Raw genomic sequence first — 24,321 nt, forward strand, 5'->3', positions numbered from 1 at the left:
AAATTTTTAGAAGATTGGTCTTTGAATAGCATGTAGGCGGGGATGTAGCTCAGTCGGTAGCGCGCTGGATTTGTATCCAGTTGGCCGCTGTCGGCGTGAGTTCGTCCCCACGTTCGGCGAGAGATTTATTTCTCAGAGTCAACTTTGTGTGCAGGCTCTCCTCGGTGTCCGAACACCCGCGTGTGTACACGCAAGCACAAGACCAAGTGCGCACGAAAAAGATCCTGTAATCTATGTCAGAGTTCGGTGGGTTATAGAAACACGAAAATACCCAGCATGCTTCCTCCGAAAACGGCGTATGGCTGCCTAAATGGCGGGGTAAAAAACGGTCATACACGTAAAATTCCACTCGTGCAAAAAACACGAGTGTACGTGGGAGTTTCAGCCCACGAACGCAGAAGAAGAAGAAGAATAGCATGCCACTTTTCGGTGTTTAATGTGTGTATAATGTACCTTTGCAGGGTCCGTATGTGTATGAACTCTTCTCCATCATGATTCACTCGGGCAGTGCAGCTGGCGGTCATTACTACGCCTACATCAAGTGAGTGATTTCTTCTTTGATGTGACGACTTCCGTCGTTGTCTTTTTTGTAGTTATTTTTATCGATCACACTTGTGATGTGTTAGCATTTTCATTTTAAAATGCTCAAGCCTTGCTCAATAAATTACAGCTGTGGTGCTTAAGAAATCTGATAACAAAATACTGCCACGCTCGGCTCTATGACATTAATAACGTTTAACCATTCTGATGCAAGATGCTCGGCTGGGCCAGGTTAGATCAAGGATTTGAGTGTTAATGGGTCTGTGTTAATGGGTCATGTATTTCTCTCTCTCTCTCTCTCTCTCTCTCTCTCTCTCTCTCTCTCTCTCTCTCTCTCTCTCTCTCTCTCTCTATTTCTCTTCTCTCTCTCTCTCTCTCTCTCTCTCTCTCTCTCTCTCTCTCTCTCTTTCTCTTTCTCTCTCTCTCTCTCTCTCTCTCTCTCTGATTTTTCTCTCTCGATTTCAGGTCATTCACGGATGGTCAGTGGTACAGCTTTAATGATCAACAAGTCTCAAAGGTAAAGAATTATTTCATTTGTTCATTTAAATCATTTTGATTCAATTTCTTATTTTGGTTGCCTTGACAGTGACACTACTGTTTCATTTGAAGATTAATTCAAGTGAAAATCTGGACTGCTTACTTGAGAGAGGTTCTGATGCGTATTTTTCATAATAATGGGATGATAAGTAAATGAAAGTTTCAAAAATAACTAAAGTGGACCATTTCCATTTCAGCAACATAAATTGTTGTTTTTGTATTATAGTTAAAGGCACAGTAAGCCTCCCGTAAACCATCACAGAGCTCCCCGAGCGTCTACATACAGTACAAGCATACTTCCATTTGAACGCTCACCGAACGGGAACATCCTGGCTGCTTTCTGTCGAGTGTGAGAAATTTTCAAAGAATTTATTTTCGTGGACTTGCTCCTCTACAACAATGGCGCCTCGTTTTGGTGCTGGACGGCTGTTATGAATATTCAATACCGGAAATCACGCCCGGACAGTAAGCCTCCCGTAAACCATCACAGATACTGTCAGGCTTTTACACACAGTACAAACACCCTTCCATTTGAACGCTCACCAAACGGGAACATCCTAGGTGTCCTACGTAAAGAGCGAGCAATTTTTAAAGAATTAATTTTGCAGATTGTCTCGAACACTTTTTGGACCCTGAACTCAGGTCAAAAATGAGTTACTTCCCTTCGGGTCTCATTCTATCGATGTAAACTGGCCATGGCCGTGGATCGATGATTATCGGAATGTTTTTGGACCGTGGTGCGTTTTTGCGCTAGACCTAACTTTTAAAATCTAAATAATAAATTGACAGCTTGTTACACAAACATTCTTTAATCATAAAAGAATTTGTTTTTCATCAAGACAAGATCAGTACAATTCGAAGTTGTGAAAGTTTGAAAAAAGAAAAGCCCGGAAGCAGGGTCACAGCAGACGACGGTTTATGCATTTCGCCGTTCCTCTCAACAGTCAAAAGCCATCGCTAGAGTTCTTGTGAACCACAGCCGTTTATTTCGTGCATAAAAACGTGCTATTGTAGATAAGCTCACATCGAGTCACATTCAAATGACTTACAAACGACTACATTGTGAAAAAGGGAAACTGGATCACACGGGTTCACGATGGCTCAGGGGTAAGATAAACCACGCAAAAATAAATTCTTTGAAAATTGTTCGCTCTTTACGGAGGGCACCTAGGATGTTCTCAATCGGTGAGTGTTTAAATGAAAGGGTGTTTGTACTGTGTGTAAAAGCCTGACCGTATCTGTGATGGTTTACGGGAGGCTTACTGTGCCTTTAACATTTTTATGTTGGTTATCAACTGTTCTACTGTTTGCAGCTTATGTAAATTGCATGCATTGTCTTTTGCAGATTACATACGATGACATTCAGAAAACGTATGGAGGATCATCCATGAGTAGAAGTTACTACTCCTCTGCATATAGCAGGTAACTTTCTGTATAACTTTCCATTCTTTTCAAACCTGTTGTTGTTGGTGTAGAGTGTGTGTGTGAGTGTGAGTTTTTTGTTTTGTTTTTTGTTTTGTTAGATTTTTAGTTCCTTTGTTATTGTATGGGCATCAAGGGCTTCACTTGTATATGTGCATCTTTTTCATGCAGAAATTGTCTGAAGTTCTCTTTTATCGTGTAAGTCAGCATTTTGTCTGTTGTATGCATAAATTTTAAATTGAGAACATTTTATCTTTTTGTGCAGCTCCACAAGTGCATACATGTTGATGTATCGACAAATTGACAAGAAGAGGAATGGAGGTATGTCCAGTTCTCAATCCTTCAAGCTTGTCTATAGGTACCCTAAAACTCTACATTTGTCGAGTTTCAGTATGCTTGCTTACACACACAAACAGACATTCTGTAATTAAAGCTACAGGGAAATTAATCAGCACTATGGGACTTCTTGCATATTTTTCTCAAAAACATTTGAACTGTGTGTGTGTGTGTGTGTGTATGTGTGTGTGTGTGTGTGTGTGTGTGTGTGTGTGTGTGTGTGTGTGTGTGTGTGTGTGTGTGTGTGTGTGACAGAGAGTGAGAGTGAGAATGTGTGTGTGAGTATGTGCATGAATGAGCTTTGCGTGCGTGCATGTTTTCCCATACCCTCTCTGTTAACATATCTCTTACATCAGGAAAACAAAAGCAACCAGTGAATGTAAACCACAAAGAAGTGGTAAACCAAATTGTTGCTGTTGTGTTGCAGACTTCATGGCACCAGAAGACTTCCCAGACCCCTTGAAGCAGCAGCTGCTGGATCAGCAGCACAAAGAGGAACAGGAGCGCCGCCAAAGAGAACTCGACAAGTCGACATGCAAGGTACACAGTTTACACAGCTACACAAATAGAGGCAAAGATATCAGAAATTGGTGTGAGCTGAAGTTGCATGAAGAAAGAAGAAGCTAACAGTCGTGATACTCTTTCGATCCTAAGTGCTGCAAACAAAACGTACAAACGGCTTGGTGAGAGGAATAGTGGATGGAAATGCATGAGTGCACACGTGAATGTGTGTGAAAAAGAATGTCCAAGTTTGAGGCCATAAACATTACTCCCATCTGTCAATATATCTTATAGTGTTGAAGTACAGTGACACTCATGATGGGATGAGTAGACAAATGTCTTATCATACCTTGATAAGAGGCATATTTTGGTCAAGTGAATAGCAGAAGAAATGCCTTGTTTAGGGAGATGTTTCATCAATAGGGGGTCTCATACTACTACACCTAGTGCTATAACACAGAAGTTTGTGTACAATCTATCTATCTATCTCTTTTCTTACTCTAAACAACGAAGTGACTGTGGTAAGATGAACAAAGTTAAAAAACAAAGGATTACTGTACTCACCAATACAAAGGACGATTACGAATTTTTGCTTCTGGAAGCTTCATCAGGAAAAGATCGAAGCTTCCAGAAGCGAAAATTCGTAATCATCTTAGTTCCTTCCCCTTTTTGCGTGTTCCCCCTCCATTTTCTTTCAAACCCTGTTCGTTCCGTGTTGCGTCTGTTTTTTGTTGTCTTTTGTGTTCTTTTCCTGATGAAGCTTCCAGAAGCGAAAATTCGTAATCGTCTTGTGTCGTCTTTGTATTGGTGAGTACAGTAATCCTTTGTTTTTTAACTCTTTTCTTACTTCCATGGTATTGTTTCATTTAATCATAGAACCTGATCTCATGTTTTTCCATGTCATCTTGTGACAATATTACCACGTTCTCTAGACAGTATGATGAATAAACTTGCAATGTGTTTTGTTATATCACCAGATCAAAGTGTACATGTTTCACCCAGAAGACCAGAAGACTTGCAATGTGTTTTGTTATATCACCAGATCAAAGTGTACATGTTTCACCCCAATGACCAGTGAACTTGCAATATGTTTTGTTATATCACCAGATCAAAGTGTACATGTTTCACCCCAATGACCAGTGAACTTGCAATGTGTTTTGTTATATCACCAGATCAAAGTGTACATGTTTCACCCAGAAGACCAGAGGAAGATGGAGGTGCGGCTAGATGTCCACAAAGATAAAACTCTGGCTGAGGCCACCACCCTTGTGCATCAGGTTCGTGTGTGCCTATGTAATGCTGTTTCTTTCTTCTTTCTTTTTCTATGTTTCAAGTATAAGCATCTTATGGTTTCACTTTGTCTGCATTTAGTGGGTTCATGAGAATAAAGTTGTCTGAGAGAGAAAGTATCTTGGTGTATTCGAATCTGTGTATTTATTTCCAGGAGCGTAAGGCAGTCTCTTTTACTTTACACCTGTGTCTGTATGTACGCATGTTTTGCAGATGAAAGCTCTGTTTGTGGAGAATGTGTTATAAGTTGTTGAATTTTTTTTCTTATCGAGTTTGCAGTTTTAACATCACACTTTTTTATCCTCATTTGTGATTCTTTTAGTCTATAACTGTACGTCAAAAAATCATAGTTGAGCTGTAACATATATAAGAGTTTAACTGGCGAAATTGAGAGTGGTGATTGAGGCGTCACCATTGTGATGGACACAGCATAGTGGTGATTGACAGAGCATAGCGGACATGAACATATCACTATTCATTCACTCTTAACATAACAATTTCATCTTTCTTTTCCCTGAAGCTGTTCGAGCTTGACGGCTTGGTGGACGTCACGTGCTGTCGCCTGGTCAAGTACGACGAGTATCTGGACTCGCTGGAGAGGTCGTACGAGGGAGAGGAGCAGCAGACGATGACGACTGTCCTTGGCGGGGTCAAGGCCAGCTACAACTTTGACCTCTTGATGGAGATGCGGCGACCTGACCAGGTGTTCCAGCCCTATAAACCTGGAGGTGGGTTTCTGTGATGTAAAGGAAAAAGGGAAAATGTTGGTGGAAGGAAAGTGATAAAATACTGAAGGGGAAAGGATTGTTTGATTGTGAAGTTAACTTTGAGGTTATAAATAAAGAGAGCATGGAGGCATGCATGGTTAAGAGCCACCGCTTGATTGAATAGCATGAGAAAAGATGCAAAGAAAATTTGCTTGAAAACTAAATTAAAAAAATTAGTAGTAAATAAATCAATAGATCTACAAATAACCAAGTTGATGAACAGAATAACATAAATCTTGGACCGCAAGAGAAATACAAATTTAAGACACTGCACTCCATTCACTTCATGATTAATTTCAAATTAGTAGCATATGATGACCATTAGCTGCAAGAATTTAGGAACTGTTCTTCAAGATATTGTCTTATCAGTAATTGTTCAAATCTGCCCTGATATGGCCCTTCGTGGTCGGCTAGGCGTTAAGCAAACAAACAAACAAACAAAATTGTTCAAATTTCTGTCTTTTTTTGGCAATATATTTTCTGTGACGTACAAATGCCTTTTGTATTTTCCGTCTTCAGACATGACTCTTTGACAAATATTTCAGTCATTGTTATATTCTTTGCTTCAGTGGAACCCCCATTTAAGACTCCCTCCCTTTTAAGACTCCCTCCCTTTTCAGATTGTGTTTTCTCAGACTTTCTGTTCATAACCTCCGTACATGCACACCCATTTTAAGAGTCCCTCCTTTTGAAGACCTGATTTTCTCACATTTTCTTTTAGATCTTTAAGGGGGAGTTCCACTGTAGCAAGCTTGATGTGTTAAAGTTGTGTTGTGTGTAGGTGTGACGGTCGCATTATCTGTGTGGTGTGTGTAGTCATTGACGGTTGCGTTCTATGTGTGTTGTGTGTAGGAGTGACGGTTGCATTCTATGAGTGTTGTGTGTAGGAGTGACGGTTGCGTTCTATGTGTGTTGTGTGTACGAGTGACGGTTGCATTCTATGAGTTGTGTGTAGGAGTGACGGTTGCATTCTATGTGTGTTGTGTGTAGGAGTGACGGTTGCGTTCTATGTGTGTTGTGTGTAGGAGTGACGGTTGCATTCTATGAGTGTTGTGTGTAGGAGTGACGGTTGCGTTCTATGTGTGTTGTGTGTACGAGTGACGGTTGCATTCTATGAGTTGTGTGTAGGAGTGACGGTTGCATTCTATGTGTGTTGTGTGTGGGAGTGACAGTTGCGTTCTATGTGTGTTGTGTGTAGGAGTGACGGTTGCATTCTATGAGTGTTGTGTGTAGGAGTGACGGTTGCATTCTATGAGTGTTGTGTGTAGGAGTGACGGTTGCATTCTATGTGTGTTGTGTGCAGGAGTGACGGTTGCATTCTATGAGTGTTGTGTGTAGGAGTGACGGTTGCATTCTATGAGTGTTGTGTGTAGAAGTAATAGCCGCGTTCTGTGTGTGTTGTGTGTAGGAGTGACGGTGAAGGTGTCCCTGGTGGACATCCAGACCGACACCATCAGACCGCCGGTCAGCGTGAGGGCCTACCTGGTGCAGACCGTGGAGGAGTTCAAAAACCTGCTCTCTCAGGTGAGTGACCACTGAGTGTCCTTTCTGGGCCAAGACTTGCTGACATTAACACCATTTGGCCCCGTGTGTGGCCAGGCTCACAGACCTACGGAGTGAATCTCGAACGGTCGCTCTTATTTCAGTATGTGGCGTCACTTTCAAGTCTATGATATATATATCGGGACTATGGCGACTTGTCTTTCTTTCTGCTTTTTTTGTAACTCTTTGTTAGACTGGAGAACTCTCTGTGGTTCTATGATTTTCTGAAGGTGACTGTCGCTGTGAGAGAACAAATGTGGCTAAGATAAAAAAAAATTCTTGAAAATAATTGGGGAGCTATCTTTCTGAGTCCACTTCTACATCCGCTTTTCAGTGTTCTGGCTGCTAGGAGAAGCCATCAGATTGTTGTTATAATCACTAAAAAAAATTGTTCCTCTCTGGGCACCATCAGGGTTTGTGATAGGCCATCTTGGGAACCCAGCCAATTTTCAGATTTTTTTCCTCAAGTGTTCTCCAGCTTTTGTGTGTGTGTTTCATTTGCATCATTCTGTTGTACTTGTGCAGGTGTTGGGTTTACCTGTGGACTCGATGCGTCTGGTCCTGGAGCGTTTCCACAACGACCTGCGTCTTCTGACCAACCCCTCCAAGACACTCAAGGCTGAGGGGTTCTTCAAAAGCAACAAGGTAAGGCACAGCAAAAGCTCTAATTTCCTTCTCGTCAGTAAACTTTAAGAACAGCTGCACCTTGTTAACTCTTAAAACAGCTGTTTTGCATGTTGCACGTTGTAAATTCTAAGAATGAAACTGACCTTGGATGATTTGAATGAGTACAAACTGGCATGGCTTTTTGACATTCTTGATGCAATCATGTAGCTGATAGCATTAACTGTACATTGCAGTTTAAACTGTATTTCATAACCACAATGGTAAATCGTGTGTGGGTGAAATTAATAACTTTTGTTAACTTTTCAGGTATACGTGGAGTGCTCAGGTGATGCGTCGGATGTCAAACTGCCCTATGTCCAGAGTCACCTGTACAAGCTGCTTGACCGTCATCAAAACACCATCCGCATTCATGTCAATGTTCCCACTCCAGGTAGGCTATTATACCAAGGGGGAAACTGCTTGTGTTTTAACCTGAGGTAAAGTTTGAACGGTCATAGTTAACTTAAAGTCAGTTCAGTTGCAAGTTTCTGTTTAAAGTTATGTTTGTGTTACAGCTCTTGGCGTGTTGATACAGTTTAAATGCATGATCGGTATTAATGGTTCCTGATACTGATAGTTGCATTGCATAGGACCTGTTACCAGGTCAGAGATCTCATATCCACCCTGTAGACACAATAGTATTATCACGCTTGAACGAAAATGTGAGAATCACTATGTGTCCAACTGTCATAAATGCTTGCAGACCAGAATCTATGATGCATTATTTATTCTTAAATATTTTCAGGATCATTAGGCTTTCATACAAACTTTTTCTGTTAAGCAGTCGAACCAGTCTATAACGACCATCCAAGGGACAAACTTCTTCTTCTTCTTCTGCGTTCGTGGGCTGAAACTCCCACGTACACTCGTGTTTTTGCACGAGTGGAATTTTACGTGTATGACCGTTTTTACCCCGCCATTTAGGCAGCCATACGCCGCTTTTGGAGGAAGCATGCTGGGTATTTTCGTGTTTTCTATAACCCACCGAACTCTGACATGGATTACAGGATCTTTTACGTGCGCACTTGGTCTTGTGCTTGCGTGTACACACGAAGGGGGATAAGCCACTAGCAGGTCTGCACATAAGTTGACCTGGGAGATCGGAAAAATCTCCACACTTAACCCACCAGGCGGCCGCGGCCGGGATTCGAACCCTCGACCTTCCGATTAGGAGGCCGACGTCTTACCACCCCGCCACAACGCCCGTCGAGGGGACAAACAAAAACTGGTCGTTGAAGACAGGTTGTCGCAATGGAAAGGTGAATTGTATAGAAGAAATATTCGTTTGGGATCCTTCACAGTGGTCATTGTAAACAGGTTGTGGCTTTGGAAAGGTGGCTGCAAGGACAGGTTCGACTCTACTTTGTTTCAGTATGCGCAACTGCCTTCATTTTGCTTTGTTTCTATGACGTGGACCCCACTACAGAATGAGATTTGTTTTCAGAAACGATGACACAGTACCTGAACTCCTTACAACAGACACGCCAGCGGCTGGAGTACTACTCGGCGCGGGCACAGGGAGCTTGCGGAGAACCGGGCGACTACGACCAACGCACAGCCTCCATGCGTGAGCGCCGCAGCTCCCTGGGTGGCGTTGCTGGGGGCGACTACAGTGGAGAGCTGGACTACGGGGTGGGGGGCGTGCTAGGCGGGGACCTGGTCTCGCTGGGGATGGGGCTGGGCAACCTGAGCGTGCACACCTCTCACAGCGACCCCTCCATCTACCACAGCTGTCGCTCCCAGCTGGCTACCAGAGACTTTGTGGTGGGCCCGCCCGGGCCCGGCAGCGACAACGACAACAACTCCAACTCGTCCCTTCACTGCTCTCCGTCGGGGTCGGAGGGACGTAGCAACAGCCCCGTGGGTCCCAGCTCGTCCAGTCAGGATACCAGCACCAGCGCCGAGTTTTCTCTCTCCGCCAATTTCCCCTCCCCCCACGACGCTCCCCTATCCTCTCCGGATGATTTGGAAAATGACTGCGGGGAGTTTCACGCTCCCCCTCCCCCTGCCCCCACAGACTTGAGTGGACAGGGCGTGCCGTTTTCTTCCCCTGGAAGGGAAGAAGGCGGCGGTGACGAGGTGGTGGTGGACAGTGTGAATGTGAGGGGGAATTTGAAAGTGGACCCCGGGTGTAGCCGTGAGGGTGTGTCGTTAGATCAGGCAGCGTCGTTAAGTGATGTCGCTGCTGCTGCTGCGGCCTCAGCGTCTGTCCCCTTTCCCTCCCCCACCACCTCCTCCACTGTCCCCATTCCACAAAATGAAGACTGGGACGCGGAGGTCACCAATGCCAAATGTCACCCGCCTCCTCCTCCTCCCCCTCCTCCACCCCCACCTCCTCCTCCTCAGTCACTGGGGAAGCTGAGCAACCCCACGACAGACACGTCCAGCATGCACGGCAAGGAGTCGACGGAAAGCGGGTTCGAATCCAGCTCAGGTGTGGGTCAGAGCGGGTGGGAAGCAGAAGAGGACTCACATCGTTACTTCTTCGCTGTGCCCATGGGTGTGTCGGACCCTGGAGTGCGCAGTGAGTTTCCTTGATGTACTTTGTGATAAGCATTAGTGTTCTTTTTCGTAAGTGATTTCATGGGTGCGTATGGCTATGTTAGAAAGTGTAAATTTGATAAGTATGTGGGTCAGAAGAAAAATAATGGAAGTTTTGAACGAAGGAGGCTAACGAGTATACCATGGCAGTGTCAGGCAGATATCCTACATACATCTATGTGTCTGGTGAGAGTTGTACATACACAATTAAGACAGCCTATCAGGGGTGCGTGGGAAAATGCAGCATTGGCCTAAAGCCTATAAAGAGTTCGCAAAAATGTTGAGTGCTTTGATGAAAGATGGTGACAGGAAATGTCAAATGTGAAGAGGATGAGCATCAGTTAGGAGATAGTAATAAAAGAAATCATATTTCCTTGGTTATTTGTAGTTTGGCATTCAGCCCTTTCACTCCTAAGTCCTATTCTGTAAAATGGTGTTGTGGGCTCATGAAAAAAGAAATATCGTGCTTGATCTGTCTTCGTTGTTGTCCTTGGTTGGGTTATGGTTTTTCCCTTCTTCTTTCTCCAAGAAGTTTTGTGCATAAGTACACTGTTTTTGATGTTGGTATCAACAGGTTTAACCGTGTTTGTGGACAAGAGAATAACCCTTGGGGCTTTCAAGAAAGAGTTGGAACAACATGTGGGCACTACCTCAGAGAACTTCAAGGTGAGATGCTTTGCTCTCATATACTTATTCTTAAGAACATTTGACATGCGATTGTTGGGAACTTCCTAATCAACTCTGAGGCTGGGATGCTGATTTCTTAGTTTTTTTGTTTGTTCTTCGTTCTGTTGTTGTTTATTTTTTCATTCAGGCACAAAATGTCTTTCTTAGTTTGCTCTCGCATCAATATCAAGTCCTGATAATATTTTTTCCTGATGTTCTATGATCACCACAGTACCAAAGTATTGTGTTTCGTTGTGGCAAAGACGAGGAAAGTAGAGCAGTGACAGGAACAGTTCGGAGCAAATAGCTTTCATGATTTAACACTCATCTCCACTGGTTTTGCAGGTGTATCGAGTATACTCCAACAACCAAGAGTTTGAAAGTGTTCGACTCTCAGACACATTGTCTTTCTTGGAGGATGGGAAGGTATGTGACGGTATTATGAGACGCTTTTTGATGACATTTTGTATGTCTCCTTTGGGGTGTTTTTAATTAAACAAAGTAACTATTATGGCTTCTTTTCGGTTATTTCTGTCTGAATTTGATGACAGGTTATTCAAATTTGCTGTTCTTTAGGTGAACATAAATTAGTAGAAATCTGTATTTGTCTTATGTCGTATAATAATGAGGCACACGATGTGCAGGTATTCAAAATGGTTGCTAAAAAGAGGTGATCCCCAAGAAAGGTTTGACAAGAAAACTCATTAACTCTTTTCATGTCTTCTCCCAAGTAAGGGCGCATTGAAATTGTTCCGACCAATTAAAACATGGACCACTGCTGTACTGACACTGTGAAACGTAGAAAGGTGTGTCCACAGCTGATCAAAATATATCTTAAAGGTGCGTTGAAGTTGTTCCCACCAATTAAAACATGGACCACTACTCTACTGACACTGTAAAATATAAGAAGGTTCCTCCACAGCTGAATGTGAAGATGGGGCGAGCACTGAGGCCGGGCGAGCACCGCGTGAAGGTGTACCAGCTGAATGTTAACGACGCTGAGCCCTGCAAGTTCCTCATGGAGACCATCTTCGCCAAGGGCATGACCGTGCTGGAGTCCAAGCAACTCATCCTCCCCGACATCAAGGAGAAGTGCAGCATCGACGTCCCCGTAGACAGGTGGGTGCACATCACCTTACTTCTTTTTTGAAGGGATGTGAAAAGTTAGAAACTTACGAGAGAAAGAGAGTGAAGTGCAGCATTGATATCCCGTAGAAAGGTGGGTGGAGGTCACCTACTTCGTTTAGGAGGATAGTCATTCAAATCTGAATCTGATCTGTAAAGCTGGTCAAGAAGAAGGACATCGGATAGGGTACAACTGAGAAGAAATCATTGGTCTTAAAAATCTGCAGGGGAGGGTGTGTGACTGCTAGATTATTTTCCTGTGTTAATTGTAATTATAAGCACCTTTAACCCTTTCACTGCCTCAGTATAACAGCATTTTGGTATTGCTGTGCGCCAGGGCAAATTTCGCTTTCTTCGGTATGTTCACTAATCTGTTCACTGCTCAATCATTTATTGAGATATCTCTTACATCTTTGGCATGTGGTTTGCTTATGCCCTTGGCTTTATTTGCTTTATTTGCTTCATGAATAATACAGAATACAGAATACAGTATTTATTGAGCCAAGTGACATGATCATTGGACTTAGTTTGTGATTGTTATAGTAAAAATCGATATAATGACCATTTTTGTCAAAAATTACAGTTTCTAAACTTTCACACACACACTGCAGCACGTACAACCGCAGAAAACACAGCTAAAACTGGTGTCAAACATCAGGTACTCACATTATAGCCCATAAAAGTATTCTTCTGTGTGGTAATCCATAAATCACTTCTTGTAGAGCTTCCAGAACACTGTATCATTTGAAAACAGGTCTACAAGTTGATGTCCGACTTTCGGCCGCCATTTTGAATTTTTTAGATCGGAAAAAAACTTCTAAAAAAGTTTTCATTACGTGATACTAACTTATCTGAACGGTCAATGGGAAAGAACTGTGTTTAAAACCCCTACAAGATGTTGGACAGTGGTTACCTCCCATTTAGTTTTCACAAATGTCCTGAAAAGTGCTGATGTAATACGTGTATGGGCGTATGACAAACCAAACATGACCACGTACCTAGTACGTGCTGGGCAGTGAAAGGGTTAAGCCAAGTTTATTTTATAATGTGTGAAGCTTGGTTTCAACAAAACTGCTTTCAGAATCTGGAAGTCATTGTTCTTGGCTTGTGAGATTTATGATTTGTTCTTGGCTATGATACCAGCTCTAAAAATATTTGCTGTTTGCTTTAAACAACGTTTATTCATGTTTTACATGTTCATGAAGTTTACATTGTTATAAAATGAAAACAATAACAAGCCTGCGGCTGTTTAGGCTTTAATAAAATAAAATAAAACTGGTTACAGATGATGTTGACGTGACTAGTTCTGTTCAGTCATTTGGAGGGCTACTACAAAGAATTCTCCATAACTTTGCACCTGTAAAGCTTACCTGTCTGTGCGTTGCAGGTGTCGTTTGCGGAAGAAGTCGTGGAAGAACCCTGGTACTGTCTACATCAACAGTCAGGTGTATGAGGATGAGATCGCCATCTTCCCCAACTGGGAGGTCTTCCTGGAAATCCTCGACAGTGAGTACACCTCTTTGCTGGCACACATGTTCACGCATTGCACTAGACCTCCTTTTTTGAATACGCACAAAAGATGAAGTAATCTTGATTAACTTCTAGAGAAAAGTTAGTACAATGGAACCCCCTTGTGGACCTTCAAAAATCTCAGAAAATCAGGTCTTAAAAAGGAGTGAGTCTTGGTAAATGGGGGTAAATTTACAGAGGTTATGAACCAAAAGTGTGAGAAAACCAAGTTTTAAAAGGAGGAAAGTCTTCAATTGGGGGGGGGGGGGGGGGTCTTAGGTCTTGAAGGGGGGTGCCATCGTTATGTTATATGAAGTCTTATATCGCGCGCGTATCTCCAGACTCGGACTCAAGGCGCAGGGATCTATTTATGCCGTGTGAGATGGAATTTTTTTACACAATACATCACGCATTCACATCGATCAGCAGATCGCAGCCATTTCGGCGCATATCCTACTTTTCACGGCCTATTATTCCAAGTCACACGGGTATTTTGGTGGACATTTTTTATCTATGCCTATACAATTTTGCCAGGAAAGACCCTTTTGTCAATCGTGGGATCTTTAACGTGCACACCCCAATGTAGTGTACACGAAGGGACCTCGGTTTTTCGTCTCATCCGTAAGACTAGCACTTGAACCCACCACCTAGGTTAGGAAAGGGGGGAGAAAATTGCTAACGCCCTGACCCAGGGTCGAACTTGCAACCTCTCGCTTCCGAGCGCAAGTGCGTAATTACCACTCGGCCACCCAGTCATAGGTTGAACTCAAGAGGAATGATTATGACTGCTGTCAAGAAGAATTCAAATTTATGTGCATAGTTTTGTGCCTGAAGGCGTTGACCAGTGAAGCCATAAATTGGCCGAGTTTGCTGTTCATAGATTTGGCACGGACAGGAAAGAAATAGTCGCTGATGAATGACTGTGTGGTGCTGTTGAGTTGAGCATGACATTTAACATCAGTGGCACATGAAAGACAGCTTTGACACCAAGAATAGGTTTTGTAGAACAGGGGGAAAAAAATCATCTCGGGGAAAAAAACACATTTCTGAAGATCTCTGATCATCCAGTTAATGTTATCTGTTAGTCCTATAGATTTTTAATTAAAGAAAAATACTGCCTGCAAGAGGCAAATACATGTTTTAACAATGGCTTACTACCAGCAGTGCAGGTAGTTGATTACACCTAAACACAAACACATTAGGGTAGCATGACTCTTGTTGATGCTAGCTTTCTTCAGGGAGGAAGTGGCGTGAATTTTCCAGGCGTGGGACGATAAATTATGAAATGAAGTGAAACTTAAAGAGGCAAGGTGGTCCGATTCTAAATAGATTGTATTGAGGAAGAAGGTAATGTTTGTTATAATAGTCGTAAACATTTCAGACTGTTACTTGGCTAAGTGAGCCATTTTTCTTGTTGCCTTTGCAGAGCCGGATGAGTTGAGGAGCATGCAGCAGTTAGCGGTTTACCTGAGGCGCTGGCGCCCGTCCACCTTCACCCTGGATCCTTTCCAGGAGGTGGTGCTCTCTCACCAGGCTGTGGAGGAGCTCAGGCAAAAGGTATGTTGCCCTCTGGCTGGCTGTCTGGCTGGCTGTAAATGTGTGTATGGGGAAAGAGGAGGTGAGACACAAAATATGTGGCTATCTAGCTGGCTGGCTGGCTGGCTGTCTCTGAATGTATGTTTGTGTTGGGGAAATAGAAGCTGAAACAAAAAATATGCGGCGATCTGGCTGGCTGGTTGGCTGGTTGTGAATGTGTGTATGGGGAAAGAAGAGATGAGACAAAAGATATGTGGCTATCTGTCTGTCTGTCTGTCTTTCTCTCTGTGAATGTGTTTGTGTGCGTTTGTGGAAAGAGGGGCACTTTTGATGTGTAATGCATTTGTTGACCTAATATCTTTGTTACAAGTGTTTAAACAAGTATTGGAACTTCTGTCTGCAGATCTCAGAAGCCAGTGGTATTCCCTTGGAAAATGTGGAGTTTGCAAAGGTAAGTGTTTCTAGTGCAATGCATGCTTTACGTACAGTGAGAATGAATTGTGTGTGCATATTTGACTACAAATAAATCAAGCTGCACACAAACTTTTCTCTTCGGGTGGATAACTTTCTGATTTTGAACAAGGCTTAAGAAGAATCCTGATTGCCTAGCTCCAGGGCTCACTACATCATAATGACAAAGTCAGCTGTAGATCCATTCTGATTTTACATTTCTTCATCTTTGAGAGTCGCAGATTGGATCTATACTTTGGCTCTTCGAAATTAGCATCAAGTAAGATTGTTGGTGTGAGCGTAGATTTCAATTTTTGTTTGGAGGATTGATGTATGACAGGTTTGTATGGATTTTTCATACATATGCAGTGTTGTTTCCAGACACAGAGGACAACAGGTCAGTTAGACCTGGATTCGAAATATATATAACTGTCAAAATGTCCGGGCCGCAAAAAATTGTTGTGTCAAAAGACATCCCGGGTGTCAAAACTGTCCAAGACATTCGTCGGGCCCGAGCATTGCGTCAGATGAAAAAAATATGTGTAAATGACAGACCAAGGCTTGGGAAGAACACTGATTGTTAGGAGATGTAACAGAGAATTTGCTTGTTTGTGTGTGTTGCAGGGAATGATGTAAGACAAGTTTGTGTGTGTTTTCATTCTAAGCGTAGACAGATGTAATAGAGAATTTGCTTGTGTGTGTTGCAGGGAAAGGGGACATTCCCGTGTGAGACGTCGGTGCTGGAGATGCACGCTGACCTGGACTGGAACCCCCAGGTGGCTTCCCTCAACGTCTGGCCCCTCTACATCTGTGATGACGGTCATGTTATTTATTACAGGTAAGTTACCTGGCCAATCTAATGACTATCCCTCCTCCCCCTATCCCCCCCTCTCCCCTCTATCGCTGGTTCTGGTTCTAATGTTCTTCTGCCCGCCTTATTTCTGTCTGCTTTTTCCTTTTCTTTTTTTGACTGTCTGGGCTTGTCTCTCATCCTCTCTCATCCTCTCTTTATCTATCTCTCTATCTCCCCTCTCTCTGTCTCTTTCTCTCCCTCTGTCTCGCAGTTTCCCCTCTCCTTTCTATCTCCCAATCTACCTGTCTTTTTCTGTTGCTGTGTGTTTGTTTCTCTGTCTGATTGTCTGTCTGTCTGTCTGTGTTTATATGTGTGTTGAGCAAATTAAGCTTAGCTTATCACATTTTTCTTTTCTTTTGTATATGACAACTTGTGAGTTCAGTCTAAAAATTTTTATATTTTTGCTTTGCAGGGACAGAACAGAAGAACTTCAAGAGTTGTCAGAAGAGAGGAAGAAGGAGATACAGCAGAAAGAAAACATAAGGTAGGAAAGATAGCGTGAAAATACTGTGAAAGTTCAGACTGTAAATTCAAATCAGGTGACACCCATAAAAATTAACAAGAGGCGAAGCCATCAAGGCTCACGTAAGAAATCGACAAACAGTAACACAAACTCAATCACTCCGTCACACACACACACAGAAAGAGCATAGGTGAAACTGTGCAAGAAAGCGAGACACTAGATCTAGATCTGTCTGTCTGCATGTAGCCTACTTACAGGGACACGACTGCCAACTAGTCTCGGCCCGCTCAAAATAATAATGACCGAGACTTTCAGTACTTCCTTCGCGTGACGTCTAACCCTCTTACGTCATAATGTGACGTCAATGTAATGTGACGTCTTCAAATGTTAGAGTTTCTACCACAGACATACACACGCACGCACGCACGCACGCACATACGCACGCACGCACAGACAGACAAAGTTACGATCGCATAGGCTACACTTACGTGAGCCAAAAATAATCAGTCAACAATACAAATTGCTCACAGCAGTGCCAGCTTCAATTTTTGTATCATTCTTCGGCCTCCAATGTGGAAGGTTGTGTGTTCACCTGGTTAAGGGTGGAGATTTTTGTGATCTCTCAGGTCAACTTATGTGCAGACCTGCCAGTGCTTTATCCCCCTTCATGTGTACACACAAGCGCAAAACCAAGAATGCACGAAAAAGATCCTGTTTTGGTTGGTTTTAGAAACACATGAAGCATGCATCCACCGAAAATGGAGAATTAACATTACCAGAATTCTGACGTTAGCCGTTAAAGGCACACTCCTCTTGAAATCACAATTCAGCTCACAATCTCAGATCTGCCCAGGCTTAAATATACCAAAAATTAACACATTACTTCTCCTGTGGTGAGGTGGGATTTTTTGACTCACATGCGAAGCAAAAGTGAGTATGTACTCACCCGAGTCGTCCGTCCGTCCGTCCGTCCCGGCGTCCCGGCGTCCGTCCGGAAAACTTTAACGTTGGATATTTCTCGGACACTATTAAGTCTATCAACACCTGATGTGGCCTGATGGTGTATGGTTACAAGATCTCAAAAAACATGTGCGGCAACTTGACCTCACTTCAAGTTCAAGGTCACAGGGGCCGTATTTGTTGTCTTAAAAACGACCATTTTTCACATTTTCGCATTTTTTTCTGAAGTTATCGAGAATGGCAACCTTAGCTATGCAGACCTGTTTACCCTTACGATTTTGGCGTAATTTATTACGATTTTCTGCAAAAAATACGCCATTCCGCTATCCGTGTCAAGACTACGATTTTCATAAATAAAAAAAATGTAAAAAAAAATTTTTTTTTTTTTATTTTTTTATTTTTTTATCAATTCACATGTTTGGCATTGTTTTTTTCAATGGCAAAATGGGATGAAAAAGCACAGGACTGACCAGAGATCATGTCTGTCTGATGAGACGCTGGAGAGCCTTATTCTAGTGGTGAAGTCTCGCCCTCACTCATTTGGCAAGCGCAAGTACAGTAGAAAAGCGCTTGACACACTGAAAAAGGCCTACTACGCTATACGAGCAAAAGAAAAAGAATCAGTGATGCATGTGCTTTTGATGTGATCTTCTTTGAAATTATGATGACTACAAAAACTGACTGATGTGTTTTGTTCGTGAATGATGGATATATGTGCATGATTGCGTTTCGCAGACACAGTTGTCATGTGCGTTGTAATTGGCGACGAATGCTGGATGATTACTATTTTTGTGCCAGGATTACTATTTTTGGGGCTGAACATTACTCCAAAACACTTATGGGGGTAAACAGGTCTGGCTATGTATGCTATACAGGGCAATGTAAGCCCTCTCTTTGGACACCAGTTTGGTTGACCTTGCTTCAAGGTCAAGGTCGCAAGGGTCCTTTAAAGTTGGATTGTATACATATTTTGAAGTGACCTTGACCCTGAACTATGGAAGATAACTGTTTCAAACTTAAAAATTATGTGGGGCACATGTTATGCTTTCATCATGAGACACATTTGGTCACATATGATCAAGGTCAAGGTCACTTTGACCCTTATGAAATGTGACCAAAATAAGGTAGTGAACCACTAAAAGTGACCATATCTCATGGTAGAAAGAGCCAATAAGCACCATTGTACTTCCTATGTCTTGAATTAACAGCTTTGTGTTGCATGACCTTGGATGACCTTGACCTTGGGTCACATGTATTTTGGTAGGAAAAATGTGTAAAGCAGTTCTTAGTGTATGATGTCATTGCTAGGTTTAGTTATTTGACCTTGACCCTGAAGTTCAAGGTCATGTAAAGGTCAAGGTCAAGCATGTGAGTCGTATGGGCTTTGCCCTTCTTGTTTATGAATTAATTTATTAAAAAGAAACGGGTGGCTTTTACAAAATTAATTCATCAAAAAATGTCCACTGTACAGAAAGAGCACCTAGACTTTTCACTTTTGGTATGTGACCAAGTGGTGGGATGGTCTTATCCCGTATAAAACAAAAAGCCTTGCCAGTTCTTTGATTGTAAGCCGAATTGTTTTCAAGAGAAGGAGTGCATACATTTCTGTCAGAGTATGACAGACTTTGTGACTGTCATCTCTATTGCATGTCTTCTGTTCCAGACTGTCTCGCTACAACCAACGCCTCTCGTACTCCCCACGGAAAGAAAGGGCTCTGAAAATCTACACTGAAGATCATCCCGTATCTCCTACCAGCAAATCTTCTCCTGACCTTGACTGAGACCCTTGATGACCTTGAACACATCACCATGGTAACCAGACTGGATTCTACACCCTCTTTAAGGTTGCCAAGGTGTCAGTGAGCTCTGTGTGATTGTGTGGCATTGCATCAACTAGTCTCTCAGCTCTTACGCCTGTCGAGTGGTTGTGTACAAGACAATCTCTTTTTGACTTGTGATAGCAGTCACAAACCAGATGATCCTGAGACATCCTGACAGGGTAGGCTGTGAATCCTGGCAGAACTGATCCTGAAGATATCCCGATACTGTAGGCTTTGGATTCTGGCTGTGTAACTTGAAGGTGATACATGCTGACACAGACAGTCCCATACAAGTGTCAAGCATGTGGTGACTGCCAACTGGGTTGGCATCTAGGATTTGTTGACTCCTGACTGGCAGGGCCTTTTAGATGGTGTACAGAACGCAGGGTGTGATAGGCAGAATGGTGTGAAGTGATCCTGATTGACAGAATGCTCAGCATTCAAGATGTTGTATTCTGATGAGTGAATCTAACATGGTATGATAGACTTGTTCAGTATGTGGGATGTCACATCATGATAAGTTGTTTATGCAGATTGTGATGGATGTTGTTCACTTTGCAGGATGTTGTATAGATCCTGAGAGAGTGTTCATTTTGTGGGATGTTTCAAACATATATTGAAAGATAATTTGCTTGCAGGATTTGAAATGAAGATCCTGATTAATGGATCATTACAGAAACGGGCAGGATGCGATACACAAATCCTGCCAAATGAATCCTGCAAGAACCTGTTCAGTATTCACAGGGTGATGAACCAGGAACTTTCCTGCAAGTATCTGCAATATCCACAGATCTATGCCGGATACAGTGGCTACAGGCCAATCAGTGAATCTGGCTTCCGCTTACGCTAGTGAGCTTAAAGTTAGTCCAATCTGTATTGTGAAATTACAAACGAGTTGTGCTTTGACTCATCAAAAAAATGCATACTGTAGTGTAATGTGGAGAAGACAAAATAGTGACATGCTTTGAGAGGGTTGCTGTGACTGTGAGGTTGCGGTACAGAAAGATGGGTACAGCTGTTGTAAATGTAAAAGATGTTGAGTGACAGCAGTTTTTGTGTGTATAAAGTGGAACATGTTCCCTTAGGTGTGTCTGTCATAGAAGACCCAAAAATAAACTGCGTCCCTCTCTCTCTGCAGGAATGTTATCCTGTAGTTGTGCAGTTTGAATTCTTAGACTGGTTGCAGGATAGACTGCATCACTCTCTTTGCAGGATTGAATCCTGTAGTTGTGCAGTTTGAATTCTTAGACTGGTTGCAGGATAGACTGCATCACTCTCTTTGCAGGATTGAATCCTGTAGTTGTGCAGTTTGCGTTTTTAGACCAGCTGCAGGCTCAACTGTATCCCTCTTTCTCCAGGATTTGTATTCTGTAGTTGTGCAGTTTGCATTCTTTGACTGGCTGCAGGATAGACTGCATCCCTCTCTCTCAGCAGGATTGTAATCCTGTGGCTGTGTATAGCACATGTGTTTGATTTGTATATGTTGAGTCACTGGCTTCATGAGGAAAGAGAAATTTCTCTTACAGTCTCCCTACCTTCTTGGGGAGACTTTTAGTTGTACGCTGTTTTAGTGAGTTGTTTGATCTGTCTGCATGAGGAAGGAAGACTGTAAAATAATTGACACTAAGATGGTATTTTTAAAAGAATGTGAAAATTGCTTGAAGGGTTCGAGAGAAATGCAAGAGCATGCTTGAACAGTTCATTCAACATTGCTCTAGTCTTTGAATGAAAGTGTGTCTCTTTGTGTATTAACTACATGTAATAGTTTGTGTTGAGTAAGTGCATGTTTCCATCTACTGTCTTAGCTTTAATTACAAATTAGAAAATGCCAAAAGGTTATTATTTCTCTCAGAAGGTGATTCCCACAGAATGAGAAAACATAACTGCTTGGGACCACACCTGAATGGTTAACGAGAGATTGGGGTATGTCTGTTGGTCGTATTTCTGTGAACATTAGTACAAGCCAAAACATGATGTGTTTAATGGTCATCATGTGTGTAAACACTAACAGTAGTCTTCTGCAGTAGCACAGCAAGTTAAATATGGGAATACCAGTCCAAGTTGAAGACATTTGAACAAAGTATTGAATTGATGATAAAATTGTCCTTTTCTTGCTCAATGTTTGGCCAGCAGTTCTACCCCCTCCCCCTGTAATACACACAAATTGTAAAAAGTTGCTGCATAACAGTGCTACGAAAACAAAAATAAGGTCAACATCGGTCACCGTTTGTCAGTTTTTGGTGTGTACCTGTATTCATGCGTCATGCTGTGGTAGTGTTGTTTACAGGTACCTTCAATAACCTGTAAACCATGAAGTAAACCACCGAAGTACGATCCAGGCTTTTATGTGTGATAAGAGCATCCTTCCACTTCAAGAACAGGTACCAAAAATCAACAGCCTTGCTGCTTCCTGTGCGAAGCAGGGTTTCCTTGCTAAATTCATTTTGTAAATTGACACTGGTGTCAGTTTAATAGTAAATATTAATTCAGCAAAAAATCCCCACTCTTCACACCAAGCAGCCAGACTGAAGGTAATTGATATGTGCTCAAGTGTATGGATGCTCATCACATGTAAAAGCATGGATCTGTGGTGGTTTACATGATGGTTTACATGGCACGGAAGGTATGTTTCCAGTTACAGTGTTGATCTGTCCAACCGACTTGTGATATGCTGCATTGTCTCACAGCAGCGAGCATTGATTTGTCTTTGAAATGGTGTGTGCTTGCCAATGGAAATATATCTTTATTTTTTGTTTATGTGTATTTGTTTCCATAAAATTGTTGAGTAAGACACAAGCCTTCAGCTTTTGTTAGACTTTAGTGTCTAATTTTCTTTGAACTCAAAGCTGTGAGTGTATGTGTGTGTGTGCGATTTTAGGGGGGGGGGGGTTATTTGAATTCTTTCTTCTCTTTTTATTTCGGTCTAGGGGACAGTTTTTATGTCCAATTTTCAATTTGAACTGTTTTAGCAAGATTCTGACATCTTGTCAAAGAATTACATTGTATCTTTGCAGTTAATTTTCAGACTGCAAACAAGGCACAAACATTTTGGGGAGTTTTGAGTTTACACAGAAATATATAAGAGCCAGCTGAAAGTGCCCTGTTTCTTAATAACTAAGTGCCCAGTCAGAGTCTCCAGGGAAGCTCAGACTAGATTCTGTCAACAGAAAAATGATAAGATAAGGATAAGATTCATATAGTCCTGTGAGGTTACCCTCTTGGAAATTCGGGCTGCTTTCTCCCAGGGGAAAGCGAGCTGCCTTAGAGTATACGCCGCTACCTTTTTCTTATTTTTTCCCCTGCATGCATGTATTACATGTTTCCGAGCCCTGAGACTCTCGCTGTGTACTTGGGTTCTTTAGCGTGCACATGGGGGTGCTGGAACACCGAGGAGAGTCTGCACAAAGTTTACTCTGGGAAATTAATGCCTTGCCAAATCAAATGTGGGGACCGAACCCACGCCGATAGTGACAACTGGTTTTGAAGCCAGCGCCGCTTACCGACTGAGCTATTTCCCCGCCAAGACATATCAGTAAAATGTGTCTCTTAAAAAGAACTTGAAAGGCTTTGAAACCTGTTATTAATTACAGAAGAAGAACGGACATACTTCATTTTACAAGGATAAAGGTTTAAGAAAAAGATTGACACGACTGTACAAGTGATTTGCTGTTTTATTTCTTGTATTTATTGGTCTCACGATTTTGGAACTGGTTAATTGTTGAATCATTTCATACATTGACTTCCATTGGTGTACATATGTTTGAGTGTTGATCTTTGAATTTGGAGCATGCGTTTTCTGCCTCAAGTCAAACGCAAGATGCCCTCTGATCTGTGAGGTGAGATATTGATGATGTTGACGATATTTGTAAGCATGAGAGGATTGTAGTTTTAACAAATGTGAGGAGTATTTTGATGCGGATTCCTTGAAAATCGAAATAAATATGAATTGTTGTCAATGCTGAATAAAAGTAATATAGAAATGAAGGAAGATGATTTTGGTGTGTCTGTGATGAATTGGACTTCCATCTTCTGTGACTTTCCCCTCTTTCTCTATTTCTGTCTCTTTGAACCTCAATTCGCAAGTCCCACCCCAACCCCATCAACGTTCATTGTGCCTGTCTTTTTCCATTCAATTGCATGCGATGTACCTGTGTGTAAGTTACGCATTCTATATTTTTGTTGAAGTTATTCTTTGCATAAAACAACTCTGTCTGTCTGCTCCCTCCTCCCCCCTCTCTCTCTCTCTCTCTCTCTCTCTCTCTCGTGGGTGTGTGTGTTTTTGCGTGTGTGTGTGTGTACTAGTAAGAGGTGTATGTGCGCTCTTATGGTGGATTGTTGTGCAACCACCCAGGAACAGGGGTACGGAATGCGGATCGTATCAACTGATGCATCAAATTGATGCATCCAAAACCAAGATTTGATGCATCATTTTCACAATTTGATGCATCGTTTTCACAAAAGGATGCATCATTTTCCAAAACTGATGCATCCGATACGAAAATGATGCATCATTTTGATGCATCACTTTCAGTTTTGTATGCATGTGAAAGATCATTCATTTCCCGTCTTTCCGTAAGAAATGCCTGAGCACGGAAAAACTTGAAATGACATTTTGACGAATATAAACAGATTGGTTAGATAAAACAAAAATAAACGTACAACATACCAATAAATGGGGAACAAGTCAAAGTCATGGCATTATTCATTTTAAGGTATTTTTTGTTTTGTTTGTGGTTTGTTTTCTGTGCACACGAAGTTTTGACGCCCTTGACCTTCGACTCAAACTTTCGTTTTCCG

General features: G+C 42.2%; 1 protein-coding gene across 1 annotated transcript in view; it reads left to right on the forward strand.

The window, feature by feature from the left end:
• Positions 1–23,508, forward strand: part of LOC138962019 (ubiquitin carboxyl-terminal hydrolase 47-like) — a 47,867-nt gene extending 24,359 nt beyond the window's left edge. Inside the window, exons 14-33 of the mRNA XM_070333710.1 lie at positions 462–541; positions 1,006–1,057; positions 2,423–2,499; positions 2,765–2,820; positions 3,263–3,375; positions 4,509–4,613; positions 5,147–5,354; positions 6,802–6,917; positions 7,461–7,580; positions 7,869–7,992; positions 9,046–10,125; positions 10,717–10,808; positions 11,154–11,234; positions 11,731–11,927; positions 13,321–13,439; positions 14,869–14,999; positions 15,382–15,429; positions 16,136–16,266; positions 16,694–16,765; positions 19,368–23,508. Of these exons, the coding sequence (XP_070189811.1) occupies positions 462–541; positions 1,006–1,057; positions 2,423–2,499; positions 2,765–2,820; positions 3,263–3,375; positions 4,509–4,613; positions 5,147–5,354; positions 6,802–6,917; positions 7,461–7,580; positions 7,869–7,992; positions 9,046–10,125; positions 10,717–10,808; positions 11,154–11,234; positions 11,731–11,927; positions 13,321–13,439; positions 14,869–14,999; positions 15,382–15,429; positions 16,136–16,266; positions 16,694–16,765; positions 19,368–19,485 (3,120 nt within the window). The 3' untranslated portion in view covers positions 19,486–23,508. The remainder of the gene's footprint in view (positions 1–461; positions 542–1,005; positions 1,058–2,422; positions 2,500–2,764; positions 2,821–3,262; positions 3,376–4,508; positions 4,614–5,146; positions 5,355–6,801; positions 6,918–7,460; positions 7,581–7,868; positions 7,993–9,045; positions 10,126–10,716; positions 10,809–11,153; positions 11,235–11,730; positions 11,928–13,320; positions 13,440–14,868; positions 15,000–15,381; positions 15,430–16,135; positions 16,267–16,693; positions 16,766–19,367) is intronic.
• The last annotated feature ends 813 nt before the right edge of the window (positions 23,509–24,321 follow it).

This window comes from Littorina saxatilis, linkage group LG3 (assembly GCF_037325665.1).
Source record: "Littorina saxatilis isolate snail1 linkage group LG3, US_GU_Lsax_2.0, whole genome shotgun sequence".
NCBI lineage: Eukaryota > Metazoa > Mollusca > Gastropoda > Littorinimorpha > Littorinidae > Littorina > Littorina saxatilis.